The sequence below is a fragment of the Felis catus genome, chromosome B4 (genome assembly GCF_018350175.1).
Source record: "Felis catus isolate Fca126 chromosome B4, F.catus_Fca126_mat1.0, whole genome shotgun sequence".
Classification (NCBI taxonomy): Eukaryota; Metazoa; Chordata; class Mammalia; order Carnivora; family Felidae; genus Felis; species Felis catus.
In genome coordinates, this window is record NC_058374.1 from 124,778,889 (window position 1) to 124,795,455 (window position 16,567).

A 16,567-nucleotide genomic window follows, 5' to 3' on the forward strand; every position below is an offset into this window, starting at 1 on the left:
TATATAAGATGTCTCCAACTTCACACAGCATTCAGGCTCATTTTCATGGTGACTTTTTAGTTGTTAGTAATTGCCATGTTGGTTTCTGATGGGGGGGTGGGGACAATCACTAAATTTCAAGCACTGTTCTAACCTTATGCCCTGGGACACTAGTACAATGCATATATCAGAATACTGAGGGTTGACTCCTCACTGGCTACACACTTAGCGAAAGGGCAGAATTCATAGAATACTAGGCCCGTAGTCAACTTTCCTACCAGTAGGGAGTAACATGAATAGCCTCTACGATCCACAATTTTCTCATCTGAAATTAGAGATGATAATCCTTATCTTATAAAGTTTTAAACTCCATAAAAAGAGGGAAAAAATGTGAGAAGAAAAATATATGAGAACCACAACACATAGTAGGTATACAACAAATGGCAGTTACTGTTCTAATCAGTCTCAACCAGAGTTCTACTGCAGGTGAAGGCCACCAGGGGTTCACAGTATTGTTGCAACAATTACTTATTTAAAGAGACTCTGAATAGCACATTATATTTAATATCAAGTCAACTTACCCAGACAGGAGTACAAACCCTGACTTATCCAAGCTAATATGGCAAGAGTTATGAGGTCACCAAAACTAGCAGCAATGGGGGTAGCAACATTATCAGGATTTATGCCAGTCTTCTTTGAACCAACAATAACCCCAACCATTATTATTCCTGGAAGAAAGAAAACTCATTACTTTTTATGCTATGATTTAGAGAAAATCAATCCCCTAAATACTGAAATATAAAAGCTAGACAAACAGTGAGTACATCATTTCCAGTTAGACTGCTTAGATAAGCTGACTAAAGCAAACAAAACATTTTACTCTAATGCTCTGGCAAAATGCCTTTCAACAAATTCCAAGTAGGGATCATAGAAGATTTGAGAAGTTCAGTGTTACATTTAGAGAACTGAAAAGCTACTGTAAAATAACATTCAAGCTGAAGTTTCAAATTTAATAACATGTATGTCTTAGATGTAATGTATATTTGTACCAAACCCAAAGATTTTATGTTAACCCTCAAATAAGGAATGAAAATATCAAAGAAAAGGTGACTCGTATTTATATGCACAGCAATTGGGAAGAAGACCAACAAAAACAGCTTTGTCTACATGGTGGTAGCCAGAATGCTTGCTTCATTTTATTATTTAAAATCGTTGAAGTATTAAGAGGGAAGTAATTAAAATCTGAACACTGGAGACCAGAACACAAAAAGCAGTCTTTATAAAGGATATTCTTTAAAACCAAAGTTTCTGTCTATGAACTTCCAACTAGAGAACAGAAGATGAAAATACGACTGTGTACTTATACTCCTAGATATCTATTTTCTTGAATCATAGAAATGGGGAGGGGGATTGATAACATTTACATCCATACTCAATTGTATAGATTTTCTCATGCCAACATTTAGAGGATGCAGTGCAGAGAATATTTAAGATTAGTTCACTTATATGCTAACCATAAACCATTATGGAAGCCTAAAAATGGCTATAGGGAAAAAAAAAAAAACCCAACAGAATCTCACTGCATTTTTAGACTGAAAATGACTCAAAATGATTTTAGTCTAGCATTACTCATTTTATAGATAATAAAACTGAGGTCTTGGGAGTAGAGCTTAAATTCTTGTTGAAGGTCACAGAGCTTGTAAGTAACTCTACTTCCATGTTTTCTACTACCCCAATAAAGCCACAATTATTAAAAGTAGAATCTCTGTCTTGCTTCAAATAATTTCTCGCCTCTTATATTCTGGAGATGTTTTCAATCTATAGACTTACCTTTCCCATAATATCATTGTAAAAAGAAAAAAAAAAGCAATAGAAAAGCTTTTAAAATGTATTATGTAATAATCAAGATGTGCTCACACAGAATCCTTTTTTCAAAGTCAGCACATTTAAAGATCAACATGGAAAGTTCTCCCAGGACAGGATGCCATCCATATCTTTTCAGCTGAAAACAAATATTTTGCCATCATGGGCCAGTGGAAAGAGCTGGGAGTCAGGAAACAGGTTTTAATACTGATTTTCTGCAAACAAGCTGATGAAATTAGGTAAGTCACCTTACCTGAGTCAGTTTTCTCACCTACAAAAGGTGGTTAATAGTATCTGCTCTCTCTACATATAAATGTCCAACTATCATAAAATTAGAACACACATTGTTCAAAGTAACAAGCTTTAAGCACATGTATTTTAAAAGTCTGAATTCTTATGATTTTGAAAATCCTAGGCAATACCAATAGTTTTCACTGAAAGCTTTTAAACAATTATTTCTAAATGAAGCAAGATTAGAAAACAGAAACGAACTTAAGGTAAAAGAAGCTAATGCTTTGACTTTTTTTTTAGTGTTTCTTTATTTTGGCGGGGGGGGGGGGGGGAGGGGCAGAGAGTGATGGGGACAGAGGATCAGAAGCCGGCTGTGTGCTGAGAGCAGAGAACTCATTGCGGGGCTCAAACTCACAAACTGTGAGATCACGACCTGAGCCGAAGTCCAACGCTTAACCAACTGAGCCACCCAGGTGCCCCAAATTTCTTTTAACCAGAAATTAATTTCCCAATAGCTTAACTTCATCCCACTTTGGCCAGTGTTAACACCACTGAATTCTGGTAATTCTATATATAGACAAGAAACTACCCTTAATAAAAGTACCAAAACAAAATGCTTGAAAATATTTTGGAAGTCAAGTCTTAATCTTAGTAAGATTCTCTAAATTCCCAGAACCTAACCAAAAAAGTTAGCTTAACAGTTTTATAATCACCTGACGTGAGAATTTTCTATTTTTCACCTTGCTGGTGATACAAGGGTAAGAAGATGACAATTGTAAAATAAAAATGATTATAATTTCATAATAAGCTAGTTCTCTAGTGTTAAGTTCTTAATAAATAAAAAGAATGATACTGCAACTGAAAAGTTTTAAGGTAGTTAACTTTTTTTCAAGTTTATTTATTTTGGGGGGGGGGGAGGGGCAGAGAGAGGGGGAGAGAGAGGGAGAGCCCAAGCAGGCTTCATGTTGTCAGCTCAGAGCCTGATGCAAGACTTGATTCCACAAACTGTGAGATCATGACCTGAGCTGAAATCAACAGGTGGATGTTCGACCAACTGAGGTACCCAGGTGCTCCAAATGTAGTTAATTTTTAAAACTTTCTGGCTTTTTGGGGCGCCTGGGTGGCGCAGTCGGTTAAGCGTCTGACTTCAGCCAGGTCACGATCTCGCAGTCCGCGAGTTCGAGCCCCACGTCAGGCTCTGGGCTGATGGCTCGGAGCCTGGAGCCTGTTTCCCATTCTGTGTCTCCCTCTCTCTCTGCCCCTCCCCCGTTCATGCTCTGTCTCTCTCTGTCCCAAAAATAAATAAACGTTGAAAAAAAAAATTTTTAAAAAACAAACAAACAAACAAAAAAACTTTCTGGCTTTTTAAAAGTCTAAAGCCAGTAAAATACTGTGCTGAGCATATGGTTATATTTGTATTGCCACAGAATTAGTAAAAAAAAATTTTTTTGAAATCTGAAACTTTAAAAAATTTTAACAGAGGGACTGCTTTTGAAATTCAGAATTCCTGGAATCCTTGCTACTCAAATGACAAGCCAGTAAATCCTCTGCATGATTTCCAGAAAGGAGTTTCTCAATTAATTTAATTTATAGAAACTAATGAGTTATCTATTTTCTTAATCTCATTCGGGAACTCTACCAGAGTACCTAAGGCCAGGAGACAAACTCAGAAAGCCTGTTCTACATTAAGATTTACATACAACAAATATAGGTATTTGTGAAATAAGATATTTTAGAAGTTTGTAGATAAATTTTCTCTCCTTCTTGCACTCTTGGTGGGAATGCAGGCTGGTGTGGCCACTCTACAAAACAGTATGGAGGTTCCTCAGAAAGTTAAAAATAAAACTACCCTATGATCCAGCAACTGCACTACTAGGTATTTACCCAAAGAATACAAAAATCCTCCTTCAAACGGATACATGCACCCTGATGTTTTAGAAGCATTATCTACAATAGCAAAACTATGGAAACAACCAAAGTGTCAATCAACTGAGGAATAAAGAAAGAAGATTATGGTATACATATATATATACCATATATATGTTTTATATATATATAAATGTATATTTATATATATAAATATATAAATATACTTATATATAAATATATTTATATACTTATATATAAATATATTTATATACTTATATATAAATATACTTATATGTATATAAATATATTTATATATAAGTATATAAATATATTTATATATAATTTATATATATTATATATATTATATATAAATATATATATTTATATATATTTATATATATATTTATATATATTTATATATAAGTATATAAATATATTATATATATTTATATATAATATATTTATATATTTATATATATAAATATATTTATATATTTATATATTTATATATATAAACATATATGTTTTATACACACACACACAATGGAATATTACTCAGCCATAAAAAATGACATCTTGCCATTCACAGCAACATGGATGGAGCTAGAGAGTATTAATGCTAAGCTAAATGAGTCAGTCAGAGAAAGACAAAGTATGATTTCACTCACATGTGGAATTTAAGAGATAAAACAAAAGAGCATAGGGAAAAGAGAGAGAGAAAGACAAACCAAGAAACAGACTCTTAACTACAGGGAACAAGGTGGTAGTTACCAGAATGGGGTTGGGCGGAAGGATGGGGGAAACAGATGAAGGGCATTAAGAGTACACTTATCACAGTGAGCACTGAGTAACGTACAGAAGTGTTGAATCACTGTATTGTACGCCTGAAACAAATATGACACTGTATGTTAACTGGGATTTAAATAAACTTAAAATTTTTTTCTCTGCGGTTCTTACAATGAGCAGGTATCATTTCAATAAAAATAGTCAACATGGAAAATAAATTATTTGAAAGTGAAGGACGGTACAGTAGCCATTTCTAAACCCACTTACCCTGCAGAAGAGATGCAATGAAGGCAGTTGCCACACTGCTAGAGCACAAGAGTATGGAATGGTCAAGATAGTATTTCCCCTCTGGAATCCAGCCCAGTATAATTGCTGCCACAGCTGCTAGAAAACCAACCACTGTTGCCTGAACCTACAAAAATTTTTTAGAAAGTCCAGCTGAATTATTCATTTCAAAACCAGTTTTTACTTCATTATGTAAATATGCATACCAAAAGTCAGAAGAAAGGATTGCATCTGGTCACTGAGCCGCATTACCGTTTGAAGAAGCCACTCTATTTTGGTTTTAATATTCCCTAAGGCAGTGAGTTCTCGAACTGCCACGATCTGGTGCCAGTGGGTATGGAATGGGGTCCAGGAATCTGTTTTTAGGAAGCACCTAAAGTGACTCTGACGGTCTAATCCACAGATCATCTAAGAAGATACCAACCTTAAGACTGAAACTGAAACGTGTACCCAATCCACACGACTGAAGTCTGACTTCAGAGGCAGTGCTGGTAAGAGACTGGATTTTATGATCAAAAGATAAGAATCTGACTCTTGGCTATATCACCTAATCTTGTGGCAAGTTATTTAAATTCATTCACCCAGCAAGTGCTTATTTAGAATCTACCACGTAGGAGGCGCGCTCTCCTGGGTCTTGGGATACACAGTACTCAAAATAGATGTATTCCTTGTTCTCCCCCCAGCTCTTATCTATTTTTTAAAGAGACATTTAAAGCATCTTTGTAAAGATTCTCTTCTCTATGAAAACACAGTTGTGCTCAATATTTGAGAAGAATTTCTAGGTGCTCACAGACTCTCTGAAGCCAGAGCCATCTCTGGCTCCCATCCTGACCAACAGCTGCAGGGAAGGAGGATGACAAGGGAAGGGTACAAAGAACAGAAGGAAAAATTAAGCTGAGATAGAAGTTATTAGAATGATGCGACGAATAATTTATACTACCACTCTTACTTAGTAAGAGTTCAGAATATTAAAAGACTAAAATGCAATATACTTTCAACTTTTAATTTATAGTAAGTAGCTTACTTGTTGTTAAATATTTTGATTATTAACCCTGCCTAGGTTCCTACAAGTTCAAGCTAGAAAAGATCACAGACATCTCTAATGCAATACCATGGTTTAAAAGAAGGGGGCCAGGAAGCCCAGAAAAGTTAAGTAAATTAACAAAGTTTATGCATCTGGTTAACGTTAGAGTTCAGATTAAATCACAGATTTTCTTATTTCGAATCCTGTGATCTTAGAAGCAGCTAGACAAATATTTCTTTTAAGCCCACATTCCAAAACTCATTTTATTTCTATGTCTTTGAAATACATTACATGAAATTACTTTTCTGCAACCATGCCTCTCAACGTGATGTCCTAATTGAGCTAACATTAAAATAGTGAGTGTTCCCTAAGCCCACTTGCTGGAGAGTTACTAGAGGCTGCAGTCCTGTGTCTTGGGCATAGTAGGAAGTAGTGGAAGATGAAGAGACATTCACCTGAGATCAGAAGGAGCTGTAAATAATCCATATATAATCCATGATTTAGTGTATATGTAACTGACAATTTAATGTGTTCATTTAGATGAGCTCGAGTAACATTAACAGATTAAGAAAAACTCAGTTTAAATATATAACCATAATACATAAAAGGGTTAAGTTTAATTTAAAAAGATTTACTTTAAAAAAGGTAGAAAAAAAAGTACCTAAGCAATGACGTGCTAAATATTTGTTTGTACAGTTATTAACTCAAGTACTCAAGTTCTGGCTCTCTTACACACTTATGATTAAAAATTTATATATATATATATTTTTATATTTTAACTACATGTTTTTCAAATTTGGAAGAACCTGATCAATTTCTAGAGAAAGAAAACTTTTCAGCAGTCATGGGTATCCATTTACTCTATCACTTTTTCATTGTACTAAATTGTTTTGAGCCCCCTGAAACAATTAAAAATTTTTTTTTAATGTTTATTTACTTTTGAGACAGAGAGAGACAGAGCATGAACAGGGGGAGGCGCAGAGAGAGAGGAGACATAGAATCCGAAGCAGGCTTCAGGCTCGGAGCTGTCAGCACAGCTGACACGGGGCTCGAACTCACGGTCCGCGAGATCATGCCCTGAGCCGCAGTCGGACGCTCAACCGACTGAGTCACCCAGGTGCCCCAAGCCCCCTGAAACAATTAAATGGTAGTTTTTATAGCACTAATATTCATTCCATTCTTACAGGTAACACCCAAGATGTATAAACCCAAGATCCATAGGCAAATATCTGCATCACTTACCTGCTTTAAAGCCAAGTTGCCAATTATTAGGTTCCACTTTTCAATGGGTGAATCCATCTTCCCGATATTTACCTGTTAAGATAGATACTTTCACATATCACTGACTAATCATATGCTTTCAACTCTGTTTTAGCAGCGTATGAAATCTTAAGCCAAAGATAATTCTTTAGTAAATCTGATGAACTCACATTTTTACTTAATATAAATCTGATTTCACTACCAGCCTTGAATCTCACATTTAGCTTGCCCAATACGTTTAGGGAAAAAAACCACTTTTTTTAAATTTAACTACTAGCCCACAAGAACTAGCGGGCCAGTTAATACTATCCATTTGCCCACTGTTTACATCATCAAATGTCATCCTAACATGCCAAATTTTATGTACTGAAGCCCAATAGGAATAATCACATAATTGTGAGCTGCTAGCATTTTATTCCACATCATGAAACTAGTCTAATTTGAAGAATTAGTGACCAGAAAACCCAGGATTAAATAAGTCATTTATATGTACATAATTTATATTTGAGCCATGACTAAAACTCTTAGCAATAAAAAATTCATTCAGTTCACATATAAATTTTCATTGTGTATTTCACTATTAAAATTTATGTATCTTTCTGCTAAATGGAAGAATACCCTCTAAAAAAATATTATTCAATTGCTCTATATGCTAAATCATTACTTCTCAACCATTTAGGACTCAAAACACGAATATCCAAATCTGTCGAGTTTTTCTAATGCAATCATTTGGAAAGCAGTGAACAATGTTTATTAAAAAAAAAAAAAAACATACCAAGTTGGGTTTCAATTGTTCATCATCTGCTTGGTCATGGAAGGTTAAGTGAACGGGTAAGGTAGGAGATACATAAGGATTGTTATTTACCAGTAGAGTTTAGCTCACTGGCTTCAGACCAGAAGATTAAGTGCTACATCAACATTTCCACTATCAATTTGGAAAACAGATTCTATTCTCGAACCTCCTTCTAGGATCTAGTCCCAAAGTATCCAGCAATGCAAATATTAAGATTTCTCAGTTTTTCAGTATAATTATTCATGCTGCCTTTATTTGCAGATTTCTTTCCTAAGCCTGGAAATCTACATTATTCATGAAATTTGTGTTTGTAGCTCTAACAACCTGAGTCTTTCCTCCAGTGAGTAATGAGGCAGAGGTAATGTTTAAAGAGTGAAATCCACTTAGGGTTTAATATTCGGGAAATAGGCATGACGGAAATTAGTGTTAGTTTTAGTAACTTTTAGAAAAAAAGTCTATAGGTATAAGAAGCAATCTAAAATGATTCCACGAAAAAGTAGAAGATGTGAAGACTCCAGGATTACTTGATAGTCAGGAGAGGTAGAGACACACATACACTAAGGTCTAGGAAAAGGTCAAGAAAGGGAGTCACAGAATGAATGAGTGCTACGGATTAGGTATGCTTCTGTGCCAGATTCACTTGTACCATTGCCACAGTTCCTGTTAAAGCCTGAAGCTACCTTCCTCAAAATCCTCTCCCCTAGAGCTGCAGGTTACAGTCTGCCAGTGACAGGAGTTTGCCTAAGATTTGGAAGGCAGAAGTGAAAGAGAGGCCATTATTTCTGTAAGGTGTTGGTAATCAGACACGGTAGGCATCCAGATGTCTACACTGCAATACACCCATAGCTTTCTTCCTCTTCTCCAGTGCTTCAGGTTATTTCTCCGACCCTTCCATCACAGATCTCTCCTTCTCCCCCATTTGTGTAAGCCCAAATTGCTCTATTAAATTCCTTATCGCTCTCTATAAATTCCAATATATACCAGGGCGGTTCTAGTGAGCAAACCCATACTGATAGAACAATGTCACGCTATTCAATTGCTCTCTTTTGTAAATGATGAAGATCACAATTTCTAAGTCCCTTCCAGATCTATAAGTCTCTAAATCTAGAGTTCTTTTAGTCTAACCTAAATAACAAGTTAATGTATGACATGAAATAAAATATATTTCACATTTTATGAAATATAATTTATAATGAGAAATCACAATGTATTATGTGAAATAAAGCAGAATATATTCACAAACAAAAATCACCTTTTTTTGTTTTTAATTATAAAGCAAAGATTTTTAGAAGGATAAAAAAAAAGACAGAGAGAGAGAGAAATGTTGATCCAAATTTAACCATGTAGGGAAAATACTTATGGTACGGGCGTGCATTGGAGTGGAAGTGGGAGTTTGGCAGGATACTGAAAATTGACCTGTGCTGTCCAAGAATTGGGCTGACCTAACATACTGGTCAGCATGAATCATCTAAATTTTTCCAGAGTAGAGAGGAAGAATCACAAAGTGTTCTGTTTAAAGGCTTTTGCTGGACCTACTTTTATTCACTTAGCTGACCTGAATATCCTGCTTAGAAAATCTGAGAACTAAGAATGTGATAGAGTGGAATATGATCCGATAAAGACTTCTATATGACCTGGGTTAATATTTTTAAATTGATATGTGTTTTATATATTTTAAATATATATATTTTATGTATTTTAAATATTTTAATATTTATATACAACCTGGCCAATATTTTTGCAAAGACACTAGGTAATTTTTTTTTAATGCTTATTTTTGAGAGAGAGAGAGACAGAGTGCAAGCGGGGGAGGTGCAGAGAGAGAGAGGGTGACACAGAATCCGAAGCAGGCTCCAGGCTCTGAGCTGTCAGCACTGAGCCCGACGTGGGGCTCAAACTCACAGACCGTGAGATCATGACCTGAGCTGAAGTCGGACGCTCAACGGACAGAGCCACCTAGGCGCCCCGACACTAGTTAATTTTTAAGGAAAGAGAGCTGAGGTGTCCAGAGCCTGGAGATGTTTTGGCCAACACTGTGGCTTTAAATTTTTTTTTTTTTTAACGTTTATTTTTGACAGAGAGAGAGACAGAGACAGAGTATGAGCGGGGAATGAGCAGAGAGAGAGGGAGACACAGAATCCGAAGCAGGCTCCAGGCTCTGAGCTGTCAGCACAGAGCCCAACGCAGGGCTTGAGTGTTGAACTCACGGACCATGAGATCATGACCTGGGCCGAAGTCTGATGCTTTAACCGACTGAGCCACCCAAGAGCCCCATTAATGTTTTTAATCTAAATGCCTTAGCTTGAGCCTGAAATCCCTACTTTTTATAATCCCTACACCTTTTTCTCCATGGATGTATATGTTACTTTTCTGACCCTGAAGCACATGAATTACAGATAGGCTTTAAAATTTACTGGGACCAAAGATAAAAGTAGGTTGGAATGACCTTGAAAGTACAGATTTACAAATATAGTTACTATACTTGGTATTGGAAAAAAATACATTTAATATGTAAATAGATGAAACAAGGGTACTGAAAGTCTCCACTGAAGTATTAGTCTTAAATATATATATATTAAATACGTGCTCCAGGGGCACCTGGCTTGCTCAGTCAGTTAAGTGACTAATTCTTTGACTTTGGCTCAGGTCATGATCTCACAGTTCATGAGTTCGAGCCCCACATCAGAATCTGTGCTGACAGCACAAAGCCTGCTTGGGATTCTCTGTCCCCTCTCTCCCTGCCGCTCCCCTGCTCATGCTTGTGCACGTGCGCACACACTCTCTCTCTCCCCTGCACCTGTGTAGTTTAATTGTCAGCCAAAGATTTAAGCAGAACTTATGCCCAGATTTGGGGGCTCATCCTTTCTACGGTTCTATTGCTGCTGGGATTTCCCCATAAATTTCTACCTGCTCTGTCAGCTCCAAGCTCTGTTATCTAATAATTCAAGACAATAAAACTTCAGCTTTCTGCCACTACACCTACGCACGAGTCACAAAAGGCATTTGACCAACAAAAGCAAAAAAACTCACAAGTCTTAACCAGTGTATTTGTCTTTCAAGAACAGGCCCCTCTCATGCTTCTATTTAGTTGTGTGTTTTGTTTTTCGTTTTTTGTTAGACTTCCTGACCTCTGTCACCTCAAACTGGTAAGACTGTGGGGTTTCTGCCACATGAGATCCAGGGACTGGGGAAACTTCCTCAGACAAAAAAAAAAAGCTACAAACTTTGCAATGCTTACTCATTGCAGACATGGTCCTTTAAGGGTGACCTCTCGTTTCTACCTGCTTTTAATTACTTTCGATTGCCTTCATATAGTTTGTCTAGGTTTTCTAATTGTTATTCTCTGGGAAGGGTCACTCACTATTTCATTCTGCCATTATATGGAATTAGAAACCACATTACATACTTTTACATGCTTGAAATATTTCATAAAACATAATATGGTAAAACACATATATGTACACACACACCCTAATAATATCTTCCTGAATGTGCAGGGGTGATGCCTATGCTCATAATCTTGAATGCAGTAATGGTTTCACATGTACACACTACGTATTGAAGCTCATCCAACTGTAAACTTTGAATTTGTGTAGTCGATTTGTGTCAATTATACCTCAATAAAGCTTCAAAGAAAGGGGGGAGTTAAAAATCTCGATGACTGAAACGGTTTAAGTGATACATAAGTAGTACACTCCACAAACCTATGGCTATGGATTGGTATTTATAACTTAAGAAACATACTCTAGGGGTGCCTACGTGGCTCAGTCGATTAAGCATCTAGCTCTTGATTTCAGCTCACGTCGTGATCTCACGGTTCATGAGTTCGAGTCCCATGTTGGGCTCTGTGCTGAGAGCACAGAGCCTGCTTGGGATTCTCTCTCTTTCCCTCTCTCTCTGCCCCTCCTCTGCTCATTCTCTCTCTCTCTCTCAAAATAAAGAAATAAACATTTAAAAAAATAATGTAAAGAAACATACTCTAAAATTGAGAACCAGTAGGAATATGCAAGTTTTGTTTGTATCTAACAATCCGGTTTTCTGACAAGAACCTGTAAAATTCAGAATTATGTCAAATTTAGGAAAGAATACTGAGACTGTAACTATATCAAAGTTATGCCAGAGTTATTCATATCATTATTTGGGATTTAATTTTTCTTTATTTTAGAAGTTTTACAATTTGAATTGGAAATCTAACATAGTTATCAGGGAAAGGTTTTGCCAGCTTCTTTATATCCTTCTACACTGGGATGTAAGCTCAGTGAGAGCAGGAATATTTTCTGTTTTATTTATTGATGATTCCCTAGCACACACTAGCACTTGGCATACCGTAAGGGCCCAGAAATATTTTTTGAATTAATGAATTAAAAAGCGAAAATGTTACAAAATAATTTCAGAAAATCAAAGGAGTTCTCTGAGAGGTTTAAGGCAACAGAAATCAGTTTTGTCTAGAGTGGGAAAATACTAATCAAACGGTTCTTGGCAATTTGCTCCTGGAAAATAGATTTATAAGCTTTAAAAACATATACATTGTCTTTAAGACAGTGGATGCCATTTTTGACTCGTATATTTAGCATCCAGAAGCAGAAAATTTTAGACCTCAGGTAACAGAATTTAAACAATTTATAGAATCACTGTGCTTGGGATTGTTTTGTAATTATATACTACTGTTACATATCCACAACAATTATCTGCTATAATACATATCTACTGTTGAAAAGATAAAAATCCAGGAAAAATTATTCCAGTTAATCATTATAGAGACAAATTTTGACTCAGGTAAGAGGGCATGATAAAGTTGATTTGAATTCATCATTATTATATCTCCCTTGTTAAAACAGAAAATCTTTTTATTGAAATATCTTTTTATCTGGTAACATTTAACCTTTACCTTTATAGAATAACAAGTTTTTTCTAAATTTTTTTTAATGTTTTATTTATTTTTAGACAGAGAGAGACAGAGCATGAGTGGGGATGGGGCAGAGAGAGAGGGAGACACAGAATCCGAAGCAGGCTCCAGGCTCTGAGCTGTCAGCACAGAGCCCGACGTGGGGCTCGAACTCACTAACTGTGAGATTGTGACCTGAGCCGAAGTCGGACACTCAACTGACTGAGCCACCCGGGTGCCCCTATAATAACAAGTTTTAAAGACAACTGCCCTTCAACAATTGAGTGAGTAGGTTCTATCTGATATCTTATGTTTTAGGTTCTCTATCTTTATACTCACACAAAGCTCTCCTTATAATCCTATAAGTTCATTTATCCTGATTCTCCGGCAGACAATGATAAAAATGAGAAAAGACTCTTTAATGGAGCAAAAAGATTAAAGTAATCGCAGACTTGCCTGCCATAGCTATAATGATTTTTACTCCTACTTTTATTTATTTTTTATTATTTTTTTTATGTTTACTTTTTTTGAGAGAGACAAAGACAGAATGTGAGTGGCTTAGGGGCAGAAAGAGGGAGACGCAGATCCAAAGCAGGTTCCAGGATCTGAGCTGTCAGCACAGAGCCTGATGCGGGGCTCAAACTCACGAACTGTGGGATCATGACCTGAGCTGAAGTTGGACGCTCGAAGGACTGAGCCACCCAGGTGCCCCTTACTCCTACTTTTATAACTGAAAATAAATACTACACAAGAAAATTGTAAAATTTTTAAAAGAATTATTTTTTGACCATAGATGAAAAGGCTGACTTTCAAATAGTACTTGTTTTAAGTTAAACAAACAAACAAACAAACAAAAATCATTGACTTTTTACCCTGGAACCAGGGAGTTCAGGTAGGAATCTGCCACAACAGTCCCATTTAGAAGACAATTGACAACTGAATTAAGGTAGTGGCAGGTGGGGCATAAAGGGAAGGGGAGAGGGATTTCATAGGTTGAATGGACAGCCTAGACATTAACTGGATAGAAGAGGGATAGTGATTGGTAATGTTAATAAACTGATAAGAAATACAGAAAGCACAGTTGGAGCGAGAGAAGGTAATGAGTTTACTTTTGAATGTAGTGAGGGTACAGACAATTGAAAATTCAGCTGTAGTGATCAGGAAGGAGGCTGGAGGTACAGATCTGAGAGTTAGCAATGTACGGGCAGGGGTGGCATACATGAAATTATTGACAGAGAACACAAAAACAAGGTACTAATACTTCAGGAAAACCTCAAATCAAGAAGATGAGCAAAGAAAAAGAAACCAGGGGCGCCTGGGTGGCGCAGTCGGTTAAGCGTCCGACTTCGGCCAGGTCACGATCTCGCGGTCCGTGAGTTTGAGCCCCGCGTCAGGCTCTGGGCTGATGGCTCAGAGCCTGGAGCCTGCTTCCGATTCTGTGTCTCCCTCTCTCTCTGCCCCTCCCCCGTTCATGCTCTGTCTCTCTCTGTCCCAAAAATAAATTAAAAAACGTTGAAAAAAAAATTAAAAAAAAAAAAAGAAAAAGAAACCAAAAAAAATAGACTAAGAAGATGCCATGAAAGAAGTGGAAAGAGTCCACACCTCAGCGTGGGGTCTCAAAGTCAAGAGTAATAAAAATTTTAAGTAGAGAATAGTCAGTGAAGAGTCTATCGAAGGTGAGGCTTTGGGTACTCTGCTTTCAAGAAGGCTTTAACCTAGAGTGGCTTTAACAGTTGATGGAGTATCGGGATTGGAATATAGCTGGCAATGATTCTCTAGCATTCTGTAAGAATGGTAACACACTCCCCCTACCACTTGAGATCAAATTCTCTGAGCAATGAAAACACCACAAAGTAGGTAAATATACCACGTTATCATAGTTTGATGCCATGAGTTACTACTTTTCCATCTACGAATTTTCCATCTCTCAAATCCTGAGAAATTTTCAAGTGACTACCCCCAGTACTTAATTTCAGCTAATCCATCAGCCAATTCTGTCATTTCTCTCTGAAAATTAGTTCTGGACTCCAACTATGTCTCACTATATCCACTGCTACCACCCTGATCCAAGCCAGCATCGCCTCCAGCCTGTATTATTGCAACAGACTTTTAACTTGTCTCTGTTTTAGTCCTTGGCCCTTTATAGCTCTGTCTCCACACAACAGTCAAAATAATCTGTTGAAATATCTATCATATCATAGCACTCCTCTGTTTAAAACCTTCCAATGGCTTCCCATTTCCCACAGTCGGCAAAGTCCTTACAAAGGCCCACAGGGTGACCTCACACCCTGTTATTTTTCCTTTCTCCCACTTGATCCCAGGCCCATTGGCCTCTATGCTCTTCATTAACGCAGTGTTGTTCTCAAACTTTGATGTATATCAGAATCGCTGGTTAAAATACAGATTGCTGAACCAACCCCCAGAGTTTCTGATTCAGCAGCTTCTGGGTGGAGCCAAGATTTTGCATTTCCAACAAGTTGCCAACCAAAGTTGCTAACTTTGAGAACCACTGATCTAACATATCGACAGTCCTGCCTCTGGCCTTTAACACTGACTAGGCCATGCCTATCTCAAATTCTTAGCCTCAAAAAATAAAAGTACATCTGTGTTGCTTCCAGTTTAGAGCCATTATGAATAAAGTTGCTATTAACATTTTTTGACCAAAAAAATAAAAATAAAAAATAAAAGTAAAACACATTAGTATACGGAAAAGTAGTAACTCATGGCTTCAAGCTATGATAACATGGTATACTCATCTAGTTTATGGTATTTTCATTACTTAGAGAACTAGGTAATCTCTTCATTTTGCAACTCAAATATCTTAAAATCAGTGACAAAATTCCTGATCTGTGGAAGACATCAACTGCAGCCCTACCCCCCCAAAGAAAGGTGCAGCTAGCTCACTCAGCAAAGACATTGGTTGATACTCTCCTCCCATGGGCTCTGCTTCTAATCGGCTTTGGAGTTCCACTCTCTTAAATATGAACAAATAAATGTAACCAGACTTTTGATGGAAGTATCTACCATAAAATATAAATACCACAACAAAAAAAACTAAAGTTCAAATTAAAAGATTAAGATTAAATTCAGCTTTAGGCAGTATTAATGGTAATATGTGACCAAATTACACAGAAATTAATTTGCAGCAAATTCCTTTTTAAGCAGATTCTCCACAGCATGGCCTATTTCAAAACGGAGTGACATTTAAGCTATTATCTGAATCTAAACAAATACTGGAGAGTGCTCAAGAATGTTGCTTTTAGAAATATTTTCTTTGAGATAAGCTAGCCAAAATTTCAGTTTTCCGGGCTAAGTTATCAAGTTGCTTAAAAGTTTGGGTGCCTAACTATATTTATCAGAACAAAGTTCATTTTCCAACAAAATGAAACTAGAGCTACCTTTTAACTCTCATTGTAACGATTTTCTTTTCCTTTAACTGTTGCCAGTTCTGTTTTTTCAAGACCTCTTCTTTATTCCCCTGTCTTGCCAAGAAGCCTCTTGGATTGAGTTCTACCTTGCTGACCTACCGGTTCTTAAAACATAATGCAAATGTAGATCACTGGGAAAAGCTGGCAGACGGACCACACGTATA

General features: G+C 36.7%; 1 protein-coding gene across 7 annotated transcripts in view; it reads right to left on the bottom strand.

The window, feature by feature from the left end:
• Positions 1 to 16,567, bottom strand: part of SLC41A2 (solute carrier family 41 member 2) — a 122,151-nt gene that overhangs the window by 56,787 nt on the left and 48,797 nt on the right. For all 7 annotated transcript variants that reach the window (XM_023257388.2, XM_003989197.6, XM_023257387.2 and 4 more), the window contains 3 exons: positions 7,280 to 7,351; positions 4,996 to 5,140; positions 561 to 707 (listed from right to left, as the gene is read on the bottom strand). In XM_023257388.2, the coding sequence (XP_023113156.1) occupies positions 561 to 707; positions 4,996 to 5,140; positions 7,280 to 7,351 (364 nt within the window). The remainder of the gene's footprint in view (positions 1 to 560; positions 708 to 4,995; positions 5,141 to 7,279; positions 7,352 to 16,567) is intronic.